We start from the raw sequence: 25,896 nt of genomic DNA, 5'->3' as shown, positions 1-25,896 counted from the left end.
TTAAGAGAGTTTTTTTTTTTTTTTTATTTATTTATTTTTTATTATTATTTTTTTTTATTTATTTATTTTATTTTTTTATTTTAGTATGTATGAGATCATTCATCACTATTACTTATTGCCCACAATTGTGTGGCTAGATTGTAATGTCTATCAATCTAAAAAAAAAAAATAGAAGATATATGACCGTCAATCCCCGGGGGTCTTAGCGGAGCGAGTCCGGCGGTGAAGGGTTGCCTATTTTTGTGTTATAATCTCCTTTTATGCGATAGTGACATGTCATTCATAGACCATAGCTAATTATATTACTAACTATAGTAGTGACACTGGAATAAGTGTGGTCAAATGTTTTTTTCTTAATCTTAGATTAACATGACTACTGCATCATAGGGGATGAGCACTTCTTATGAATAGAAATATGGAGCCTTCAGGGTCCAAGAGATCGCTCGCAAACTGGATAATGGGATCATAAACTTCACTTAGTGTTAAGCAAAACATACTATACCCAGTTGAATCTATTTTTTGGCTATGGGATGCTTTTAATTATATTTCTAAATAATAATAAATAAACAGAACAGGGATCACCAGCGGATCCATCCGTAAAAAAAACATCAGAAGACTATTATTATTATGCCTTTTATAAATAAATTAATAGTATTTCGAAATTTTAATTATTTAAACTGTATTTTTTATATCGAAATTTTTGCTTAGGTGCATGAAATTCATCTGATACAAAGTTACGACCCTCTGCCTCTTCCATAGAAAATACCTGGATTGGAACACTGGGACGGACTTTTGTCTGAATGATAGTAGCTCATTTCAATAATCAAACATTATTTATTATTATTGATATTGCTAGTCTCATACCTTGTGAAAGCTGGATGAGGGTATCAAAGCAATAGGGACTTCATGCACTTGATCGATTTCTTTGTCCAACAGTAAAATGTAGAAAGAGTCAGTCACAATATTCGAAACCGTTCTGACAAAAAAATATTTCATTGACAATTCCAATACTGACTTGTGTGGATTTATGAAGCTGTCACCATAAGCTTTAATGATACTCAAGATAGTATGTGTGCTTATCAACATTAACTATTTTATTATTTTGTTGAGTGATTTTTTAATTGTTTTCAGACCATCCAGTACATGTTCCCTCAAATGTAGGTGATCCGTGGGAATGTGAATCCCCACCTCCTTCCAACTATGTTATAAAATGTAAGTTAGGGGTTTTCCAAGTCTATGAGAATAATGATGCAGCAGCAGCAGACAAGCCCTTGAACTACGATTATCCAGACCTTGCCACTTTTGTCTCGGACATGAACAAGCTCAATACAATGATCGCTGATGGTCCTTTGTAAGTAGGTTTATCTATTATTAATTGAATTTGTGTTTACTTGTTTCTATCACATTTTTATGAATATCAAATATTCATTTTAAAATTTCGGTTTGTAATAACGGCAAAATATATATGAATCCTATATTCTTATGGAACCAATTAATAGTAATATTTTCTTTTATTTCTTATGTATTATGTTTCAGGTACACATTTTATTTTATGGCTTAAAACAAAACTATATAAATACTTATGTATACTATAATATATTCTCAATACAGGTGATAAACGTCGTTATTGCAACTATAACTTTGCTATAATAGATGAAAGTTCATTAAGATTGGAATTAAGGCTTACAATGATTTTTGATTATTAGAGCTTGTGTTCCATAAAACAAAAAATGTTCCTGAAAATTATAAAAATTCATTTACCCCAACATTTGCGTATCATATTGATTTGACTAAATATGTAACCAACTAAAATCATACAATATTTCGTCTTGTATGATATTTAATTGAAAAGGTAACTGAGGAGAAATATTTTTAAAAAGTAGCCATTTTGAGATATACTTGTTAAGTAAATATTTGGCAGGTCCTAAGGACACTTGGCAGCCAAACTGAGGCCCAGCCGATAGGGAACATGGTGAAGTTGTCCTGGTCGATGTTCTATAGGCTTGGGATGTATCTTTTTATAGAATCATTATTGAATCGTATATTAAATAGTTAAATACATATTAAACGGAAAGAATAAAAAAATGTATTCAAAATTTTCTGGAACGTTAATTAAAAATACAGGCTTCTATGGTAAAGCAACAATAATGAGACCCGGGGAGAAATCTTGGACGAGGATTCTTCGATACAATGGAAGGGCGGGACTTTCATAGAATAACAATCAATTCAATTCCTTTGTTCGATTTTAATATATACAAAATCAGTTGTACAAACAGCTAATTATAATTGTAATTAAAAATTACAAAAACATTAATTTTTACTCACCCTTGTAACATTCAGAGCTCGAAAAAAACGAGATTTGTTAAGGAACATATCAATATGACACCAACCTCATTGGAAACAAATAGCATTTCCAAATTTAATTTCCGTAGATTAATGATTGGAGAAGATGGTTGGGGGGTGCGGTCAGCAAAGAAACAACATAAATAAACAAAGAAATATTTATTTATGCCGACGTTTCGTCCTGAGTTTCAGGTCTTCATCAGGGCTATAGAACATAAGAGATAACACCAACATTTAGAGAAAAATAAAATTGAAAAGAAATAGTATACAAAAAAATTTGGAATTATACAAAATTATTATCAATTATAAATTTTTTATTAATTATGATTCAATTCAATATTTTGTATAACTCCAAATTTGTTTTTATACTATTTCTTTTCAATTTTATGTTTCTCTAAATTTTAGTGTTATCTCTTTTGTTCTATAGCCCTGATGAAGACCTGAAGCTCAGGTCGAAACGTCGGCATAAATAAATATTTTTCTGTTTATTTATGTTGTTCTTTGCTGACCGCACCCCCCGACCATCTTCTCCAATCAAGAATTAGTTATATATTCCAAGCTCACCCTACGAAATACAACCCTATGTTTACATGCAAAATACACTAAAACTAATGAAATTAATATTTAAATGAGTCACTGGTCCAAAAATCGCTTTTGTTGAAAGCCTTAACTTTCGACAAAAGCGATTTTTGGAATTGAAAAAATGTGGACAGGTTGTTATTGAAATGGCAGTTTAAATAATCATTACTGTATAAGGGTGATATTCTGTGTTTCATCGTTCAACTCTAAATGAGAAATAACTGAATCCATTGTTTTAGGAAGTTTGGAAAGGTTGTTTTTTAAATTTCTAATGTTGAATGATTATTTTTAGATATTTTTATTTCTAGAACTTTCTGAATTTCCAGAAATATTTCTAGGAATGAAAAAAGGTAAAAAAAATCTAACCTGAAGTATCCTGGCCGAGACCAAATTGCCTTTGGCCCTCCGTTCCAACGCTCCAGATAAGTACCTGAAAAATCCAATTCTTCATAGAATTTCTCCCTGTTTTTCAATTTAGTAACCAAATTTCACTGCTGAACTGACTTCTTTAAAAAAAAATTAACTTTCTTAAACTAGTAATGCTTATTTATTTATTTTTTTAACTCAGCAATATAAATGTTTCTATTAGTTTTACATAAATAAAAATTGTAATTGTTTTATTCTGTGGTTATGTTTACAGAAAATCATTTTGTTACCGCCGATTGAGTTACCTTTCATCCAAATTTCAACTTCATGTACTTCTTAACGAATTGACAGAACTGGTGTCCCAAAAAGCAGTCCCTCACCGAGATTTCTATAATATTCGCAAGGTTCTAATTTCCTAACCTATTTATTGTCTTGAGGCGACAACAGCTAATTTACCATATATGTGTATTTTCTTTGACATTTTAAGGTTGACACGCATATTCATGCAGCATCGTGTATGAACCAAAAACACTTATTAAGATTCATTAAAAAAACGTTAAAAACTAACAAAGATGAGGTGGTGACTGTCACCAAAGAAGGACCAATGACATTGCAAGAAGTATTCAAGTCGATGAATTTGACATCTTATGATCTAACTGTGGACATGTTGGACGTTCATGCGGTAAGTATTATTTGATTTGAATATGTCAACCATCAATTATTCATATAATTATTGAATTATATTGTTTTACAAATGCATTTGTTTTTCTTTTATTTATTTTTCATATTAATTTGAGAATTTTTTTCATAAAAGGAATTATCCATAGCCTATTGGTTCTATTTTACAAATAATTGTAAATGAAGATGTCGAGGTTAATATTGAATTGTGGCTCACAATGAGTGATTTTCTTTTAATCATTATGGGAAAATACATAATTACTATTTAAATTGAATTTTTAGTTTTGCACATATCCCTTCTTGTAACTAGAAAACAAATATCAAATACTTTTTCGGACCAGCTTAACGTAATAGACTTTTATTTTGTATTAAGGTATATTACCAAGGAAATTCACCAAATAATGATTAATTATGTTAAAATAAAAAATTAATTTTCAATACAATTAATAATTTAAACCAATTAATATTTTCACAAGATTATAACAACCATCGTGGGAAAATGTTAAATGAGCTTTGTTTTTATTATTTTTTTTCGACGAAACCATGTTTATTTTTAAACAAAAGAATTAAATTTAATTTTCAATTTAGATATCAAAATAATAAAATTTGAGAAATGGGAAGCTATAACATTTTCACAAACGTTGAGTCGAATTTGTGATGAATGGTTAAATAATGAACTACAAGAGAGCGTTCAGGTCAATGAGAGGCTAATGAATGGACTTCTAATGTTTTTTGTGATATATATTGATTCAATATATTTTCTTATTTTTGGCCATGTTCAAAATTTTTGCTTATTTTAATTCCAAATTACAGTTATTTGTTATTGTATGTTTTATCAGAACTGTTAATTTTTATTTTTAGGGCTATTCTATTATTTATATATTCATTAATCCTTTTTTTTAAATTGTTGTGATGTTTTGCCAGTATAAAATTTATTGTGCATTGATTACAATTTTTAAAATCATATTTTGCATATTACTAATTTCTATTTCATCGTTAATATTTGTTAAGTATCCATTTAATTTATTAGGATTTGTATATAGTTCTAATACAATGTTATTATTGTAATATTTTGAACGTTTTTTTAGTTATGTAATTTTTAGTTATTCTAGGAATTTATTAAAGTCATTGTAATTTATGGTTTCGATTATTTTCTTTTTTATTATTATTGGCCAAAAACGTCCACTCATTTATTTTTATGTTTGTACCTTTGCTACCTGCATTTTTATTCTTATTATAGATAAACAATTTATTTGTAAATATTTTATAACTAATACATTAAATAAAAATTTTTTCAAAATTTTCACTTCTATTGCATATTTAACATAAAAGTTACGTATTTTATCAGGAATATTTAATAAAGTTTTTTTTTTTAATATGGTTTGTAATTGCCTTAAGTTTTTTCAAGCTAAAGTAATTTAGATTATGTATCATATGTTTATTATATTTATTGTCAGCTTATTTACTTTAATACATTTATTGATTATATTAAATTGGTGGTTTTTTGGCGCAATTATTAATTTTGATTGCTAGTATAATTTCAGGGGTTATTCTTCCTTTTTTTTTTTATATAATTTTATTTTCTTATAAATAATTCATGTTTTGTACATTTATATAACTACATATATAAATAATTACTTGAGAAACTGAAAAATTTAATATGTTGGTATTCTGCTGACAAATACAGAAATTTAGCTATAATTCACCTGTAGTTGATTAAGTAGATTAATTTATGAGAGTTTAACGTACTATTATTTTTATAATTAAAAAAATAATTTACTAAATTACAGATGGTAGGATTAATTTTTCTGAAAACAAATAAACGGTAAATGAAATGAAATTATTAATAAGTACCTATAAAATTATAAATTTGAATGGGGTTCCCTAATAGTGAAAAATACGTCAATGTAGAATTCTTGTAAATTTCTTTGACTCTCAATAAAAGAGCTACAACTGCAAACAAAGAAAGAACCCCTGAAATTATGGGGTTATTCTTTTTTCTTTTTTTATATAAATTTATTTTTCAATCAATAATTAACTTTTCAAATATTCGTTTTTTAATTCCCTAAAAGTGAACAATACGCAAATTCTTGTAAATTTATTTGACTCCGGTCAAAAGAGCTACAACTGCTGTCGAATGTTTGACTCACTATTGGGAGCTTGTATTTAGAGAAACGGCCTTACAATGCGTTCAACCATAGAGTGTCCAACGTTTAGTTTAGTACAAGAGCCGGGAAGAAAAAATTGCCGTTATTTCACCCATTTTTTTATTACTTTAATGAAAACTATGTATAATTACTAGTCAATTTATGAGTCTGCCAAGTATAGGTAGGGAGAATAAAAAATGGCGGATCAAAACCTTAAAAAACATTAATTTTTCATTCGGAACTCTATATCTTAAAAACTATCAAGAGAACATTGTTTAAAGAAGAGTAAATTTGCTGAAATATTAGCCCTAATAGAGCTATTTACGTTCAATAGTTTTCGAGATATAGCTTTTTTAAAAGCAACATTCCTGAAAAATACTGAAAGATTAGTAGTTAGTTAATTTATTTTGAGAAATCTATATCTCAGGAGCTATGAGACATATAAATGTCTATTAGCACTCAAATTAAAGCTAATTTAATGTACTATGAAGTAGTTTATGACCTCTACTTTCGTGGGAATAATAGTTTTCATGATATTTGCTAAAATAAATTGATCAATAGTTGTTCAGACGATAATTTTGATTTCTGAAAATCTTTATTCCAGAAACCGTAAGACGTACAGGTGTCTGTCAGCACTCAAATTAAAGCTAGTTGAATTAAAATAGTTTATAACGTTTATCTGTTTATATATGACAAAACAAATTCACAAATTTTAATTTTTAGTTGATAGTATAAAACGCTTGATTTTTGAAAAAATATATCTCAAGAACCATAAGACGCACATATGTCTGCTAGCACTCAAAATAAAGGAAATTTAATTTAGTATAAAGTAGTTTATGACACTTATCTTTGTAGGGGTAGTAGTTATTACGATATTAGCATATTCATATAAATTTGGCACATGTAAATTTGTTCGAACAACTATAAATCAATTAATTTTAGCAAATATCATGAAAATTACTATTCTAACGAAGATAAACTTCATAAACTACTTTATAGTTCATTAAACTAGCTTTAATATGAGTGCTAATAGACATCTGTATGTTGAATTGGATTTTGAGATATAGATTTTTCAAAATAAATTCATTAACTACTGATCTTTCAGTACGTTCTGTACAACATTTTTATGAAATGTTGCTTTTTAAAATGCTATATTTCGAGAACTATTGAACGTAAATAGCTCTATTAGAGCACATATTTTAGAAAATTTACTCTTTTAAAGATATAGGGCTCAGAATGAAAAATTAATTATTTTTGACGTTTTGAAACAGCCGCCATTTTTTATTCCCCCTATCTGTACATTGCAGACTCATCAATTTTGACTAGTTACTATACATTGTTTTCCTTAAAGTAATCAAATTGGAGTGAAATAACTACCTTTTTTCCTCTCTTGGGTTCTTGTACTAGTTGGAAGGAATTCGTAGTATTTTTTGCAGCGGCTTAACATTCGATAAAGTACTATTCTGTTATCTTCGTAGGATAAATTCAATATAAACTGAACCCGATCTCAGCTTCCTATTCCCACACATCTACCGCAATTACTAATTATAATGATTAGTCCAACAGAAAAATGTTATTATTCAAAAAATTGTGTGTTCATTTTATAATTTGTATGTATTATTTTTTTAGGACCGAAACACGTTTCATAGATTTGATAAATTTAATGCCAAATATAATCCTATTGGTGAGAGTAGATTGCGTGAGGTATTCTTAAAAACAGATAATTATCTGAATGGAAAGTATTTCGCTGGCATAATAAAGGTAAAATTATATTCAGAAAATGAAGGCAGCAGCCAGCAGATAGACACCTTTATTACTAGAATAAACAAAATTTATATCTTAATTTTCCAGGAAGTATCCTCTGATTTAGAGGAAAGTAAATACCAAAATGCCGAATTGCGTTTGTCTATTTATGGAAAAAATAGTGATGAGTGGGATAAGTTAGCAGCATGGGCTATAAATTACAAAGTATATAGTGATAATGTGCGATGGATTATTCAGATCCCACGTTTATTGTCAGTATTTTTTTAGATATTTTCATTTTTTACAAATAACATTTTTATGTTTATAAATTTTGATTTTTAATTTTAGTGACATTTTTAAGTTGAACAACATCATGTCAACCTTCCAGGAGTTTTTAAATAATATTTTTCTACCCCTATTTGAAGTAACGGATGACACAAGTACTCATCCAGAGTTGCATAGGTTTCTGCAATACGTAAGTTTATGTCAAAAGTGTTAATTTTTAAATATCATGAATGCGTTTATGCTTATTTATTTAACTGAATAAATATGATCAATAAGTCGTAGAACGAAACTATAGGTGTAACACTTGTAAAGTGTAAAAGTAACCACTGAGGTCAATCAAAGGTTGACAAGTACCCATCCTGAGTTGCATAGGTTACTGCAATACATAAGAATATTTATTATTTTCATTAACATACTGTAATAATGTTTTGGGAATATTATTTTTTTAATTTCATGGTTCTGCTTCCTATTTAAGATCATTTAAATAGTGGTATTGTTTATATCCACCTATAATTGAGGTAAGCAATTCAAGCTCTGTATCGTTTTTAGCCCCTTATTTTCCAGCTTCAGTCAGTTTTAGAAGCCACAGAACTTTTTTTTTATTTTGTTGAAAACAATGTATGAGTATTTTAATTTTTTTTAAAGTTTTCATTGCTTGTTTTTTTTGTTTTAACAGCCAATGAATTTATTGTAGGTTGAGATCATTATTTATAACTTCTACCACCTCTTTGTGGCTATTTTATTTCATTGACTCTGTATGGTTGATTTATGTGATTAACATCGAAAAATAACAATAATTTACTGAACGATACTATTTAAGTGTAAATAAATAAATTATTGAACCTAGTTCGAGAGACTTTGACAAGAAGGATGCTAGGGAGGGGATGTCACTTCTTCCAATATTTTGGAAACCCAAAAAGTTGTAAAATTTAAGATTCGAGAGTCTTGTATTTAATTGTAGTGAAACATTTTTAAGGAAAATTGATTTTTTCCAACATTTTTTGAAGAAGAGTAATGTACAGGGGAATCCGGTTGTTGTTTATAAATCTTAGATTTTGCTGAAAACTACCTAATTTATAGTAGTAGAAGTTTGAAGCTGAGAGAGTAGACGTTTAGACCGTTTTGCCCGCAGTTTTTCTATTCTTTGATTTTCACGCCAATATTTTTTTTCTAGAGATTAATGGAGGTAGATTTTAATTGTGACTTATAATTAATCGAGCAATCTAAGTTTGTTTGATTTGTGAAAAGGTTCTTTTGGAAGGCAGAGGAAACCGGTAAAGGGAGCCCTGGCAAAAATCAAATATTGAAAAAGTGCATAGGAGGTATCTGTTTTGATGAATAGCACATAAATATCAAAATGTTTCGCTAAACGATATTATTTGAGTACAAATAAATAAATGATACTAGGGACTTCAATATCAGATTTCTGTTTTAGTTGTTAAAAGAATGCTTTGTATCTCATTTTTTAATTCTTATTCGACGTTATATTGTCTTAGGCAGTGAAATATATAAATTCATGCATGAGTATGATAATTTTTTTCGCAAAATGTTTCACCACAATTTTCACAGTTTGAAGTAAGTTAAATCTTAATTTTCCACCTTCTATAGCATCCCCTACTAGTATGGTGTGCCATGTTAACCTAAAACCAATAAGAAACAATTGCTATTAGCACTGCCCTATAAAATATCCAGAGTCCCTTTAATGTTAATAAAAAAATCCTCCTTCCCTTCCAAATAATATTCTATTAGTATAAAATTTAATTAATCTGTCCACTAGTTGTTTATTGGGTTTCTAAATATTTTGGATATCCAAATGATTGACAAACAGGTAAATGACATTTTATTATAGAAGAGAGGATAAACCATTCTTTATTTAAAGCTACCAAATTGGAACAAGAAAAGGTCTCTTTTCGAATAATCACCCATATTATTATTATCATCATTTTTCATTTATAAAATATCAGGATAATAGTTAATAAATATGTATTATTAATTTTATTAAATTAATGAATTAATATAACATAAAATTACATGATCAAACTTTAAAATATAATAATAATATTTTTACATGATGGGTTCTGATTACAATTTTTCTTAGGTTATAGGGTTTGATTCCGTCGATGATGAGAGCAAACCAGAAAACCCTTTGTTTGATAAAGATGTGTTAACACCAGGTGAATGGAATGACGAGGAAAATCCTCCATATGCTTACTATCAGTATTACATGTATGCAAATCTAACGGTACTCAATCATTTTCGAAGGTAAGTATTGTTGATCAAAGGATAATCAATTTTGATATTAAAAAAATAATAAAGGAGGTGTGAGATCTTAAAAATAATTATAACATACTTTTAATGGTTGCTGTATGAGTCTTAGTGTATTTGATTTTTATTGCTTAATTTATTTTTTTTCAGTTGGCTCTACAGACTTTGTAGATCTTTGGCCACGTAACTAGACTTCTGCACATCTGCCCACCCACCTGCTTTTTAGCCTACCACGTGGTCTCTTTCCTGTCTATAGTGGAATTCATTATTGTGTCGAAGCGTTAAGATTGATTGCTTTGAACCACATGTATCGCCTATCTTAATCTTCTTGCCTTCATATCATCAGATATTGACTCGCCGGTATCTACGAACAGTTCTCTATTAGTTCTTCTCCTCCAAGCACTGAACTTTGGACTTTCCTTTAAAATCTGTCTTGTTTCTAGGGTGCCGGTTAAGGTTTCACAGCAGTATACTAGAGGTGACTATATCGCGATGTTATACACCTATAGATTTGAATTTCTCGAGGATTTTTCAATATTCTTGAAAGATAGAAGAAGGCTCTGTTTATACTTGTTATGGATTGGTCCTGTCAGTTGATAATTTATAGCGATTTTTATGGAGCCGAGGTGTTAGAAACTATCTATTTCCGTAAATAATTCGCCATCAACGGAGTATCTGCTATCGAGATTTTCTGCTTAATATCATATAGTTTGTTTTATTTTCAATTACTTGTAAGTCAATTTGCCCCGGTTCTCCTACCAGATTGTTTGCTAGTCTCTTCATATTCTCCCAATTTCATCCGAAGACCGCAATCATTCCAAAGTACACCCCTCCATTTTCGCCTGACATTATTCCTATCACCTTTTCGAGAGCTGTGTTGAACAGAATTGGCGAGAGTTCATGTCTCTGTTTCAGAGTTGGTACTTAGCGGTTCTCCATCTTTGATCAGCTCTGATGGTAGGCTGTCCAATCCTAGAGCCTTAAAGGCAACGACCGATTTAATTTGCGTAGGAAGCTTGTGTTCCTTTAATATAGTTCAACAATTTTTGTGTCCATATCACGATATGTGAAATGTCGTTGAGGTTTCCGACCCAAAATAACAACATTAGTAATAGCTACAAACCTGAAATAAACAGAAACAATATACCGTCATTTCTATTTCTTATTAAATAAAAAATCTTCTTATCTCATATACTTTTAAGGAATCTAACAGCTAGCCTATTGTTTGATGATAATGGTCATTTAATGAGGACTAAATACTGTCTATTGATCAATTTGTACCTGGCTAGGTTTATAATGAATGAGTGGACTGTATTGAAATAGAATAAAAATAGAAATTGAATAAATGGACATTATTAACTTTAGATTATATTTTAACAGGATAAAGTCAAATGTAAAAATAAAAATCAAGCTGAAAACAAAAAAAAAAATCTTTGTAATTTTAATTAATTTTCTATTGAAGTGAATAACTGTGAATTAATGAATCAATATTGTCCTTGTTTGGTTCAGCTGCCCATCTGCCTTGATCGTCTCAATCATCATAATGATAGATCATAACTCTGCTCAATCATTCTAGCCATTCAGCACAAATTAATGAAATTAAGAGATGAAAGTTACTAAACCGTTAGGGTACCTAATATGTCTGATTCAAAGCAAGCTTCACTTATCCAAAATGGTGACCATATAATTTTGCATATGATGGATATATAATTGATGCAGTTTTAATTTTTTTTTTATAATTATGATTATTTTTTTATAATTATGATTAAGGATTTGATCCTTAAACAGCTATATTAAATAAGTCTTTAGCAAATATACTTTATTACTTCGATAGAAACTTAAGTGGTAAAGGAAAGAGTTAAAGAAATAATAAAAATTAAAAACTTTAAACGACAGTATTGTGACATAAATTCATCCTGCATCATGTATCTTATTACATTTTATTCTGTTTACATGCACGTCCGATCGTTACTCTTGCAGGACCGTGTGATAACGTCCTGAACACCATCGAAAGGTGAGAAACTAATTTATTAAACATTTAATATTCTTTGTATATTTGAAGGGAAAAAGGCCTCAACACATTTGTTTTGAGGCCACACTGTGGCGAAGCTGGTCCCGTTCAGCATTTAGTATGCGGATATATGATGGCAGAAAACATATCTCATGGTCTCCTTCTACGAAAGGTAGTTATAATTGGAAAAATATGTGAAAAACATTATGATTTCTTAGATTTTCAAATTAAAATATAATAAAATTTTAATTGTACAGGTACCAGTTCTGCAATATTTGTACTACCTCGCACAAATTGGTATAGCAATGTCTCCACTAAGTAATAATTCACTGTTCCTTAACTATCATAGAAATCCACTTCCTGAGTATTTGGCGAGGGGATTATGTGTCTCCTTAAGCACTGATGATCCTCTTCAATTTCATTTTACCAAGGTAAATTTATTAGTACTTTTAAATAGACGACAATAATTCATTACAAATGAACAATAAATAATAAAGATAAAAATCTTCAATTTTATTTAATAATAATGGATAATATGATACCATTCAATTGTTTTAAATAATTTTATTTACTTTTCTTATATGAAGTCATATAACACACAGTTTCATTCAATACATTATAAGATTAAGAATGTACTTTTGATAATACCAATTAATGAATATTTTTTAATCATTTAGGAACCTTTGATGGAGGAATACAGCATAGCTGCACAAGTTTGGAAACTCAGCTCGTGTGATATGTCCGAGTTGGCTAGAAACAGTGTTTTAATGAGTGGTTTTCCACACAGGGTAAATTGATATTTGCTTAGTACCTACAGTAACAATTATTGTACTGAATTATTAAAATAATAATACAGCAATAACCGTAGATATTAAAATAAGCAATAGTTGAGCTAATATATATATATATATATAACATTTCTATTGGTCATTCTCGAAGCAACATTATGATGTCTAGGGCGTTTTTCTTGGTTTTATCTAACTTCATCTTGAACGAACTTTTTTTTTTTTTCATTTTATTCGATTAATTAGTTGTTTTCGATATAAATAAGATATTTGAACATATTTAATATTCCTTCTTATTACCCACTCGTAACCACTGGCATTCCCAACTTTCATGTTTTAAATGATGCTTTACCGAAGGTGAATCCAGAGGTTACGCTCTCATTGCACATCGTCATATCTCTAGATATTCGGTCTCGAAGTTGTTGTTTTTTAACTTTTAAATGAATTTCTCTCGAAAATCAGAAAACAAATATGTTTGTACAGAACTGCTAGATGTGTCACTTCTTCCCTGGTGTTTCTTAAATCTTATCAGTCATATTTATTTTCACCATTGGTTTCCAGTAGATCTCAACTGTTGGCACCTCATCATTTCTGACATTATTATATTGTTATCTAGAGGTAATCAACCTATTCTAAACATGGTAGAGGGTCTAGTTTTCATTTCATAGGACCGCCACAGAAATGGAAAAAGTCGAACCCACAGGATTCGAACGGGCGCCGCCCACAGTTCTCAGGTTGCAAAGACCTAAGCCTCAACTAACTGAGCTACGGACGTCTCCCAACAGTCGACACCTGTCGTCACCCAGCGACAGTTACTTGCTCCCACCATCCGTTCCTGGTTTTTATGGCGAAAAATAACTTGAAATTCCCCAGTTAAAAATCAGCGCTTATTATACAGCCCTTCCAATGATTAATTTACATCCTTCCTTACCTTTCGGTCAGTAAGTAAGGAATACAGCCATCGTTTTCATCTTTACCTTCGTCCATAGAGGTATTTCCATCGGCTGACTCCTGACTTTTTCCAGGGCCAATATTGAAATCGGGAGGTTGTTCTTAGTGAGTACTTAAATGCCTACTTTCCTCCAGAGCGTTTTTCGTTAAGGTCTTAAACGCGATGCTGGTCGTTTTGACGTATTTGGTTGTTTCAGGAAAAAACGCTTCCTTTGATCCGAAAGAACAACGTTGTCTCCGGCTGTGGAGAAATCTCATGAATCAGAGCCGTGGGGGCCTTAGGTGCTAAATGAGCTACAGGGTTATTTAAAACTACAGTTCTCACTGGGTTGGTAGCCATATCAGATTGTGAAGAAAAAATGATAGGTAAAAGAAAAGAATTAAAAAATTATAAAGAAAGATAGAAAAAAAAACAATAGGAGAACAGAGTTCCCGGCTTTCCGCACCATTTATCTACATTATCACTGTTTGTTTATATAGGAAGTTAGCATTAGCGCAGATAATATGCCTTGTCATATCATCCTTATATATGGAAATTAAAAAAATCTGTACCGCTACAAAGAATGAAGGGTTAGGTAGGCAGTACTTCGTAAGGAAGTACTGTTTATAGACCAACATTTGTGTAAGGAGGTGATTTGGTGGCACAGTATTTTTTCCTAATATTCTTGTGCTCTAGCAAAACAGGTTTTTTTTTTGTTATATATATATATATATATATATCTAATTATTTATTGATATATTTTCAGAGCAAACAATACTGGCTGGGTCCAAATTACACCAAAGAAGGAGTTGCTGGTAATGATATCACTCGCACTAATGTCCCCGATATAAGAGTTGCTTTCAGACATGAAACTTTAGTTGATGAGTTATCAAATATCTTTAAAGCAGTAGAAAAAGATATAATTTAGAAAATAAAACTAAATATCTAAATTTAACCGATATACTTGTACTGAGATTAATTATTTATATTTAAAAATGTTAACAGTACCTGAATGTAAAAAAAATAAAAATTTTTATGAGAATGTATAAAATGAATGAACTACATACACTATATACTTGTGAAACATTAGCTATAAAAATATTTATTCAAATATCTAAAAATGAGATTGAATTTTGGTATTTTTATTATATACGTTTTGTGCGTTGTTTTGACTTAGTCCATCTTTATAAAATAATAAAAACATGTTAAGATTCTAGATGTTAATATAAAAGTTGTAACACTATTTATGTGAATAAAGTGTAGCTAAATATCTGAATTAATGCTTTCAATATGTTCCCTTCCTTCATAACCATCAATCACATTAAAATATCTTGTTTTATTATTATCTTGCACCTAACTATTGATTAATCCAAATATTAAATACAAAAAGATTATAACATAGATTTGACAAAAACAAGTAATACTTCTTGCAGTAGAAGTCTCATAACATTATAATGTAAATTTTTATTACTTTTATTAATGTTGTTTATTTAATTTTAAATATTTATTATTATATAATTATTTATTTATGTTTTTTGAAAAAGGGGGGCAATCATTTTATCAATTTAGCGATCAGAGACAATTTACTGGAAGGGTATCTCTGTATATATATATACACATATCAATTTTAACTAAGGTAAGTAAGTACTTTAGTTACTTATAAATCAATAAAACAATATGGAACAAAAACGAGAAACTGATATTTTTTAGTGCTAACGATGAGATAGTTGATTTTATATGAATCATTAATAGATTCATATAAAAAACGTAGCGTACATGTGGTAGGGGAAAATAAAACTATAACTATCTGTAGGCTAGAAATAAAAGTGTTAATATAAACTGGTTATAAAATTTTTAAAAAAAGTTATTTATTTATTTTTAAATATTTATTATTAGATAGTTATTTATTTATTTCATGAAAATGGGAGTCAATTTAGCGATCTTTCATTGGGTTTTAGAATTCCTAATATCTTGTTCGAGAACGGGTATAACAAATTTTAGCAATACACCAAATCAATTGATAAATTTTCCGAATCAAGTGTCTCCTTTTCCGTTTCAATTGTAAATATTTCCTCATTAAATTTAATATTTTCCACCTTAAATGTAACCTTTTCTAATTCAATCAATTAACCCACTCGGAGACCCCTCCTTCTGCTTCCGTCTCTAAGGTCTCAGATGGTACAGTGGATTCATTAGCGGATTCCCTTATTCTCCGAGGAATTGCTGGGAGGACGCTGAGTTACTAAGTACTTAGCTGTCGGACAGCGCGACAGTCCCCATGGCTTTACGATCTTCCCGACGGCAGCAGGTTCTAGGTTTTGTTTACTCTGTTCTTCTCTCTATGTTTATCGCTCTCTCCTTCCCGCAATCCCAGTAATCTCTTCGCTTCAAGGGATTTAAAGTAATCAACTATAAAGAGTTTACCCCTTTTAAAAAATTGTTTAACTCATCATTGTAGCATGCGCTTCCGCCATGCTAGAATTCCGACATTGTTGGAGCAGTGTTAAACGACGGCACATTCCGGACTGCAGCGTTTGATTCTCCATTTCCATTCTTCAACATGTTTATGTTTATAAATATATATAAATTTAAAAATAATAAAGAAAAAGTGAAAAAGATAAATACTGAGAAGAAGCAAAGCAAAAAAGGAAATAAATAAATTTTGAGATCGATGCACTCTTTCTGTATTATCTCTGTAAAAGTACGGTTTCGCCATCACTTACAGGTTGAAGGGTTTAAAACCTAAAAAAAGTGAAAAAGAATTACATAAATAAGGACACTTGATGGTTAATAGGACTGATTTATTATCTCCAGTAATCATCTTTATGTCTTTTTTACACTGTTTACATGTGGCAGTTGGAAGTATGTCTGATAGTACCCCCTATCAGACTGAAACTTATATTTATGTAGTTGTTGAATTCTGTATATAGATTCCGTCCGTCGCATCTACAAGTTTCAACAAGTAGGCGCATATTTGTTTGACACATTTCACTGAATGTGTGCATACTGATCTAGAGAATGAAATAATATGAAGACTATTCATGCTAATATTAAGTGAAACGCGATCGTGTAACCAAGGCTATTGATAAAGTTCATTTACTCCACTATATATTTATTTTGCGAATTCCAATATGGAAGAAATGCTGCACAAGGATGTAGAAATTTATTGAAAATGTTTAGTGAATGTCCAACTTCTGCTAGAAAATGTAGAAGATGATTCGAAAAATTTGAAATATATAATTTCGACCTCTCTGATAAACCACGCTTTATGCGACCATCTTTGATTGATGACGGTCTATGATGAACCTTTAAGATCATGCGAGAGCAGAATCCTTTTTTTGTAAACATGGCTTGATTCAGTTCGACAAAGAAATCTGAAACTAGGGTTGGTGTGTGAGAAGAAATTGAACAAACAAATCCAGACTTTGTTCAAATTTCAAACAAGATCGAACCCTTCTTGGACGGGGTAATAACTAAGGATAAAAAGTGGAATACCTCCGGAAGCATAAGGATAAGAGCATATTGTGAACCCAGAAAACTTGCTGCCTCACTTCTATACGGAAGTTGAGCCTGAGTAAGAGAATGTTATATATATTGCTTTTACATAGGTATACATCAAGTAGTTCATGTACAGTGATAAAAAATAACTCCATTACTCGGAAAAAAATTGTGGATACTCAAAATAATAATATTTAGGAGCTGGAAGTCTTCACATATGGGCCCCAAATTTGACAATAGATGGCCTTAAAATCGAATTAATGTTATTAGAAATCACAGTTAAAAAACAGTAGGTCAGACCACTAGAGGACAAAAAACGTTCTACTGATTGATCCGCAAGAGCTGCCTATCTGATTTTTTATTCACCAAAAATATCGGTGTCCAATTCATTCCACTATCCCAGTCAATCACGGTCTTGCCTTCTTTCCTGAAAAATGTCCCTGTTCGGACCCCAGTTATAGAACAACGGCACAAAATATTGTTTTAAAATATTTAACGGTAAAATAAACTACTACTGCACCAGTGGCATAGCGTGGGTGTCAGCCGCCCGGAGTAATAGAAAGTTTTGCTGCTCCCTTATTTAGGTATTTCAATTAAAAAAACTAACATACACAGTAACTCTAAAATCTTTTTGACAAGAACAATCATATTTGTCGTGTATTGTATTGGTTACAAATAAAAAAGTCATGAAATGGTTTAAATTTTGACAAGATATTATCATTTATTGTGAAATTTTATCGCTCTGTAAAAGTGCCGAATAAATAGCTTCCTTACACCTCTAATAGAGGGAGAGTGAGTTTATGTGTACTTTTATATATAATTTATATACAAAACTATAGGAAGGATATAGTCTTGATTTATGTTTGTAGGGTTATGCACTTTAAGTGATGAAATGAACATTAACAGATGCACATAGTAGGGTACTTTTGAAGAAAATATCTCTGTGGATGTATGTGACTATTTCATTCTATACCTCTCTGCTCAAATTCTAGTTCAACAAGTTACTTGACTTCTTTGGTGTAAACTTATGAATATTTAATTTGAATTATGTAATGTTATACTTTAGACCTTTCACTTATTCCACTTTGTTGAAATACAGCCCTTTTGTGAAGCATTTATCAAGAAATAAAAGAATGGTAAGTTTTGACTAGCAGTGACGTTTAATGACATGTTTATTTATTCTTGTTTAAATATCTTACTCCAACTAGTAGGACAATTTTTTTTAATTTTGTTTTTGGATAATACATATTTCAAGCCTGGTAGCTGAACTAGTTGATACAATTACTTTGTGAATTGGCTTAGCTGTTTCTAGAAAACAAAATACACCAACTTTATTAAAATTTATTCTTATCACTTAACTATTGATTATCCAAAGATTTCCTACTGTTATACATATTTTTTGGTGGCTTTATTTTTTCTTTGATATATTTTTTATATATATTCATTATTATGTATTCCTGTTATTTATTTTGTAGCATAATTACATATATTATAAAGTAGTAAAGTAGGAGGGATCTCAATGAAAAGATTGAAGAACTTTTTAGAGTAAATACTAAGTGGCTAAAAATAATTCTAAACGTGAAAAACCATGTGAAATAAATAAAGAAAAACAATTAAATGTACAACAATTACGTATTATACAAAATTACAAATAATTCTGATATATTTGAATAAATCAATGTGTTGTTTCTAATCACTTTTAACAAAAAATAAATAAATAAAATTGAACATGTTTTTCATCATACCAAATCATTCATTTATCTTTATCAATGTTTTGCATTACAGACAGCTATAATGCATCCCCGCATCAGAGTAGTATTTAATATCTTTTCATAATTTTTTCACCGATTTTTACAAATAGTCTTGCTATTGACAAAGTGGGACTATTTGGGTAAATTGCATTTTGAACCTATGTGTAATAACTTATGAAAAATTAGAAATCTGGGTCAGTTTAACTCACCCTTACTGTTTATGTGACATAATTTTTGCTACTTCTACAGTTCAATGCTAATATTTGTTTGTGTGTGTGTTTTTATACTCGCAATTGATAGAAAATACTTGTTAAATATTCATAATGTAAATTCCTTTATGCACTTAATGCTATAACAAGGAATTTATGTACACTTTTACATTACATTTCATGTTAGTGATTTTTAATCATTCATAGTTTATTGGAAAAGAAGGAAAGTAGAAATTCCAATGACCCTTGATGTAATTATTTGTTGTTGTTGAATCATTTTTAAGTCCGAATATCTTATGCTTGGTTATACAATTTTATGTTTAGTATTTTATTGTATATTTTTCACAAACAGTGGCTAGAAAGGAATTCAAAGTTCCTACTGCACTTGTCATGATAAATTAATTATTATTTATTTTCTATTTCTTACTCTTATTAATGTTTTTATATTTTGTAATTTTTTAGTATAATCTCTACAATTATTCTAGTCCTAAGTGTTCTGAAATATATAATATCATAATCATAATCATTTTATTCCCTTTACTGCTTGTTCAGTGTGGGGTTACAATTTGCAGAGTCTGGACCAGATATCTCGCTCTTGGACCATCTCCCTTCTCCTACTTTAGTCCATATCCCGCCTCCTTAACACTTTCCTCCCAGGAAATGCGTGGTCTTCCTCTTGGCCTTCTTCTCTCCACCATGCGAGTCTCATATGTCTTTCTGGCAGTTCTTTCCTGGTCCATCTGATGGAGGTGTCCGAACCATCTTAGCTTGTATCCCTCTAGGATGCTCTCAGCCGGTTCGACTCCGAGGCTAGTCCGAATGGTACTGTTCCGTACTCAATCTCATCATGTCCTTCCTTCCACCTTACGAAGGTACTGCATCTCCATGAATTGGATCCAGCTCTTGTGTTTCGAGGTGAGGGTCCACTATTCAGAAGAGTAGGAAAGAATAGGGGGAACGTCGATTTGTAGATCATTATTTTAGTTTTTCTCTTCACCTCCCTTTTGCCCAGGAAACCCCTTCAAAGTAAACTAAATATTCTTCCAGCTGCATTGATTCTTTGAGAAACTTCCTCATCAATGTAAGTCGCTTTCATTGAGATGAGCACCTAGATATTTGAAATTCTGGACCTCCTCTAGTTTTTTTCTGTTCGTTCTGATCACCCTCATTATTCTCCGGGGTTCCTTTCCTACTTCAAACGTTTGGTCTTTTCTGGGTTAATTTTCATGTTAATGTTCATCGAAGCCATTTCCTCTTGCAGAACATTTAGGTTGTATTGGAGGTCTCGGTCGTTGGAAGCCAGCAAAACCAGGTCATCGGCAAAAGCCAACACAGAAAATTTTATGGGTTGTAAGTTCATGTGTCCTAACTGAAACTGTCTCATCTAAGCTTAGCTTTCTTTATTGCTTTATCGAGGACTACTATGAAGAGCAGTGGGCTCGAGCAGCAACCTTGACAAATACCCGATTTTGTTTTGAATTCCTGTGATATACGGTTCCTTGTCCTAACCACATTCCTGGTTTTATTATAAAGACTCATCACTCCCAAGGCCATCCCTCGATCAATATCTCTATCTGACCATCCCTAACCATCCCTAACCATCCTTGTACAATTGGTGAGCAGCAGGAGTTTTCAAGCTCAAATGATTCTTCCAAGCTTCCTTCTTTTCTTGGATCGCTTTTTTAACATCTTCTGTCCACCAGGCAGTTTTTCTGGGGCTAGACTTATGCTCTTCTTGCTACAGATCAATTCCGAGGCATCAAGGAGGATCCTCCTAAAAGCTGTGCAGCTCATATCGATTTCATCACTATCCCAAAGTCTGCTTTGGTCTGAAGCAATTCTTTCTACCTCTTCCTGAAAATAAGTCGCCATTTCCTCCTGCTTTAAGAGGCACGATTTGATTACCCCTTTTTTGAGGTCATTGCATCTTTTTCTTGGCTTTGTATCTTTCCATGTTATATTTGCTATTAATAAATAATGGGTCAGTTCCGATCTCAAATCCACTTTTGATTCTGGCATCCTGTATTTCTCGCATTTCCTCTCTTTTAACCAGAATATAATCTATAATAGATTTTTTGTTTCTTCCTTGCTCCTCTCTGGTATATTAATGACATTCTTTATTCGTTATAAACAGGTGGTTTGACACACAGTGTTATCTTTTTCTTCAGAGACAGCACTTTTGTTCGGCCTATAGTTGACCATCACTGATTGAACCATCTCTCTCCTTCCAGTATGTATAAAACTATGATTCGGTTACTCACAAATTTCCAACCTTTTATTACAGAAGCCAGGTCTTCATGGAACAAGAAACCTACTCCACCGGCTGCTCTCTCGTTGTTATTTACACCAGAATATAGGAGAGTATAGTCCTGTATCTTAACTTCTCCCATTCCTTTCCTCTTAGTTTCTGTCATTGCCAGCAGATCCACCTTGGCTTTCCTAATCTCTTCCACAAGCTCGCACTCCTTCCCATTCAGGCCGTTTTCTGTGATGATAGGGTTTAAGGTGAATGAGGTATCGGCCCACTCCCCGAGTCAGGTGGAGCGATTGCCTCCTCATAGCTTCCTGACACGCTTCCCCATCCAGGGTGGCTACCTAGGGGAGATATGACCCCTAGGGTGTGTACTGTCATTGACCTTGGTCTATAGTGTTGGGGTGAATGAAGTGTGCTGTAATCTGTGTAAATGTATGAGCGTCAGTGTACTGTTCCCCCAACCTGGAGGACCAGTGTCTATCTGTGATACTCTGACCGGGCGATGGGGCAACCACCTCCCTACGCCAAAGTTCTGAAACATATTTTATGATTTTAATTTTTTCCAAACTTAACTAAACAGCCCAAACATGAATATAAATTATTGTCGGGTTAGATTTACCCAGCCTTGTGTTTCTGTTTTAAGTCTTAACATTGCAGGGTTAATTTTAGCTTTATAATTATACAGTATTCATTTTATAAGATCTTAATATAAGGTAGGGGAGTTGTTAGTAATTAATTTTTTCCATTTACTGTCATTTTGTAGGCTCCTGTAGTCCAATGTATTTGTTACTGACTGAGTACAAGACGCATAACACTGTAAGCTTTAACTAGGAGTTGTTTCTGCTTTTCTGTTCTGCTGCCTTACTGGTTGGTTTTTGTTCTTTGAATTCATGTGTCTATTGTTTGAATGTGTTTTTCTTTTTCTTTATCTGATACAGATACAGAAATTTTTGTCCTTCCTCTAATCCATAAACCTCGGTATGGGGGAACATTTCTGTAATTCATGCCACTATGAGATGTTTTTAGGTTTGTTCTCTAGCTACTTTTTAATGTTATTGTAACAGAACAGGATAAAGTTTACTTACTAGATTAAATTGATGGTTAATCCCTGTGCATTTTGGGCTACATATGTTTATTGTAAACCTCATGTCACCCCTAGTTTTGGGTTCTTAAACTTTTCACCGAATAGTTTATTTTACTTGACATCTTTGAACACACACACTCCAATCCACTCAGCTGTGTTCTCGAACTTTCTGAGTTTTTATTCATTATTAAAATAATTTTTTTTTTTCTTTTTATTGATTATTGATGTAATAATAAAATTCTATTTGTTATCAAAATTAAATTTAAAAATAAATTGATAATAGTTTATTAAATTTAAAATGTCTTGATTATTATTTAAATAAATTAATGTTCTTATCATTACCATTTATTTTATGGTAGTTTAATTATATGGTTTCATTTTCTATCTCTATTCACCAGCTTTGAGTGATATAACTCACCAGTTAAAAAATTAATATGGTTTAATTATTTTTTCCACTATAATATTATTTTATTATCATAAGTAAGTATCCACCGTTAGTCATAATAATAAATCCTGAAATGTGGCCATGATAGTGAGTGATAACAGCAAGGCCCTGAACTCAGTACACCTGCCAGGATATTAAAGGAAAACATCACTGTGTTATCATTTAAATACTAAGGAGAATCTTGTGATGGTGGTTCAGTAAGAGAGTGAAATGATTCCGATCTTGGTTAGAACAATAGAGGAGAGTTAAATTAAGTAAAAAGAGGCCAGATAAAGGCTTAAAACCTTTTAAACTGACTAGAAAACATTTTATTATTTTCAATAATACATATTCAAAGCAAATCTATAATAATTAAAATATATCTTAAACACTTCACAATCATCATTATCCTTATACAGAAGCGAAATTCCTTTGCTGGCTTTCTTGTTGATCTTTCTATTCTATTAAGCTGGAATGTGAGCATAACAAGAAGAATCAATGATCTTCAAATGTTTCAGACATGGTTTCTTGTTCACCTATAAATCCATTCCTCTCGGTTATAGATGGACCACTTCTGTCAAGTTTGTATGTTGACATGTTCATTATTTCAGCCTATAGAGCTTTTGGAATATTCTAATGAGTGCATAATAGAACATGTGTTATTAAGTGTCCTGTTCTCCGCCTTTCAGAACAACCATTTTGAAATGGACTTAGAATTCAGTAAACAATACCGGAGTCGCATAGGATCTTTTGAGTTTGTAAAAATTAGGAATATTAACTATGGGATTTGAGGCCACAACATAGGTAAGGAACAGTAGATTATTAAAAGTTCTGTATATTATTTGAAAAAATAGGGGATATAAGAAAAAAAAGGACCTGTATAAGAGGAAGGAGGTGGTTGTAAAGAGTTAGTCGGGAGATCAGAAGTTGTAGGATTTTTATGAGAGTTTTAAAATTTTTGTATGGTGTTAGGTGAGAAGCTGTTCAATAGTAAGATTGTTTTAATAAGATTAATGTTAATTTAGTGGTATTGGAAATCCAATAAGGATGCAATAATATTAACGATTGCATAATTAATATCGGATTAATTTCTGGCCTCCTGAAATAAAATTCATATTTCAAAAATTCATTGCAGCATAATATTATTGTGATAATATGAATCTTTCCAAAATGTTTTAGCTTGATATTAATGAAACATATTTTAGCTTTCTAGCTCCTGAACTAATAGAAAAATTTAAGTTACCTTCAGCATTATGATCAGAGTATAATCTGGTGTTTTCGGAACTTTATACCTTAATTTAACTAATTTTGGTTCTCACTAGTTATTTTTTTTCTCCAGTAACTCAGATTAGGTGAGCACCATGAAACATAAATGTGGGTATACAACATATTGCTGTCTTGGTCTAATGAAGTCTAAGTCAGGTTATAAGCATGAAAAGGAAGTAACTCTTGACAAATTATTGGTTGCTGATATATGTGAAATGGGCATCAAAGCAAAACTGGATATAGATGAAGTATTCTACTTGTATGGGGTTACCATGAAATGAAAAAGAAATTTTTTTTTTTATTGTTATAATGTTTTATTTATTTCCTGGAAAGTTTTGTCCAAATCCATGTATTGTTGTTTTAAGGTTGTATATAGTTTTACATATATTTGGTCTTTATGTTTAATTTTATTTTTTTAGTGTGCTAAACTGTCTGAGGATGAAAGAAAAAATTTGGTAGGTCCACTTTTCAAAACAGGATGGAAAATGGTAGAAAATCGTGATGCCATAATAAAAGATTTTAATTTTAAAAACTTTAATGAGGTAAGAATTGTTTCATTGTTTTCATTGTTATCAAAAGATCTATTTAGTTAATAAATCCTTCTTTTATAGGCTTTTAGTTTCATGTCTGGTGTAGCATTGACTGCTGAAAAAATGGATCACCATCCAGAATGGTTTAATGTCTATAACAAAGTTTCTGTAACTTTATCCTCTCATGATGTGAATGGGCTCAGTTCAAGAGATGTGAAATTAGCAACATTTATTGATGATTTAGCTTCTAAATTTTTGTCATCTAAATAATCTTGAAGTTGTGATTGTTTAAGCTGTATTTGACATTTTTTTTTATACATTTTTATAATAATTTGCTGTTTGTTTTATTAAAATAAAAGCATTTGATCTATCGATTATTTGTATAGTTTCTTTATGAAAAAATAATATGTTCAACTAAAGCTGATAAATGAAAGCGTTTTATTTGGTATTACTAAAAGTAAGATCATCGCACGACTTCATTTCATAGATTTACAGGAATTAAAAATCAGTAAAATGGTAACAGCTAAGATTTACACAAAATCACTAGCGGATCTAGAAGGGTCGCCCCACCCTCTGGAAGGTGAAAACTTGTTTTTATTAAATTGTTCTATTATGCATTATTCATACAAATGTGCTTTGATTATTATGCTCTTTTTTGAAAAATAAATTGTATATCTAAATTTAAGTTATTTAAAGTATATTTATTTTGATCAATCAGCATTGCAAATTGTCCTACCGAAAAATATG

General features: G+C 30.9%; 2 protein-coding genes across 2 annotated transcripts in view; both read left to right on the top strand.

Annotated features, from left to right (window-relative positions):
• Positions 1–15,371, top strand: part of LOC106691665 (AMP deaminase 2) — a 44,928-nt gene extending 29,557 nt beyond the window's left edge. Inside the window, exons 5-15 of the mRNA XM_014437516.2 lie at positions 1,132–1,351; positions 3,563–3,692; positions 3,776–3,970; positions 7,743–7,874; positions 7,965–8,128; positions 8,205–8,331; positions 10,240–10,403; positions 12,469–12,589; positions 12,675–12,848; positions 13,095–13,205; positions 14,900–15,371. Coding sequence (XP_014293002.1) covers positions 1,132–1,351; positions 3,563–3,692; positions 3,776–3,970; positions 7,743–7,874; positions 7,965–8,128; positions 8,205–8,331; positions 10,240–10,403; positions 12,469–12,589; positions 12,675–12,848; positions 13,095–13,205; positions 14,900–15,061 — 1,700 coding nt within the window. The 3' untranslated portion in view covers positions 15,062–15,371. The remainder of the gene's footprint in view (positions 1–1,131; positions 1,352–3,562; positions 3,693–3,775; positions 3,971–7,742; positions 7,875–7,964; positions 8,129–8,204; positions 8,332–10,239; positions 10,404–12,468; positions 12,590–12,674; positions 12,849–13,094; positions 13,206–14,899) is intronic.
• A 3,237-nt stretch (positions 15,372–18,608) lies between these two features.
• On the top strand, positions 18,609–25,523 carry Pcd (pterin-4a-carbinolamine dehydratase). The gene is made up of 3 exons (XM_014437517.3): positions 18,609–18,767; positions 25,039–25,161; positions 25,231–25,523. The coding sequence occupies exons 1-3, from the start codon at positions 18,684–18,686 to the stop codon at positions 25,417–25,419; spliced, it is 396 nt and encodes a 131-aa protein (XP_014293003.1). The 5' UTR covers positions 18,609–18,683; the 3' UTR covers positions 25,420–25,523.
• Positions 25,524–25,896: the final 373 nt, after the last annotated feature.

The sequence above is a fragment of the Halyomorpha halys genome, unplaced genomic scaffold (assembly GCF_000696795.3).
Source record: "Halyomorpha halys isolate HHAL.00 unplaced genomic scaffold, Hhal_1.1 Scaffold2649.1, whole genome shotgun sequence".
NCBI lineage: Eukaryota > Metazoa > Arthropoda > Insecta > Hemiptera > Pentatomidae > Halyomorpha > Halyomorpha halys.
The sequence above is the reverse complement of the archived record's forward strand: the minus strand, read 5'-3'. Positions and strand labels throughout refer to the sequence as shown.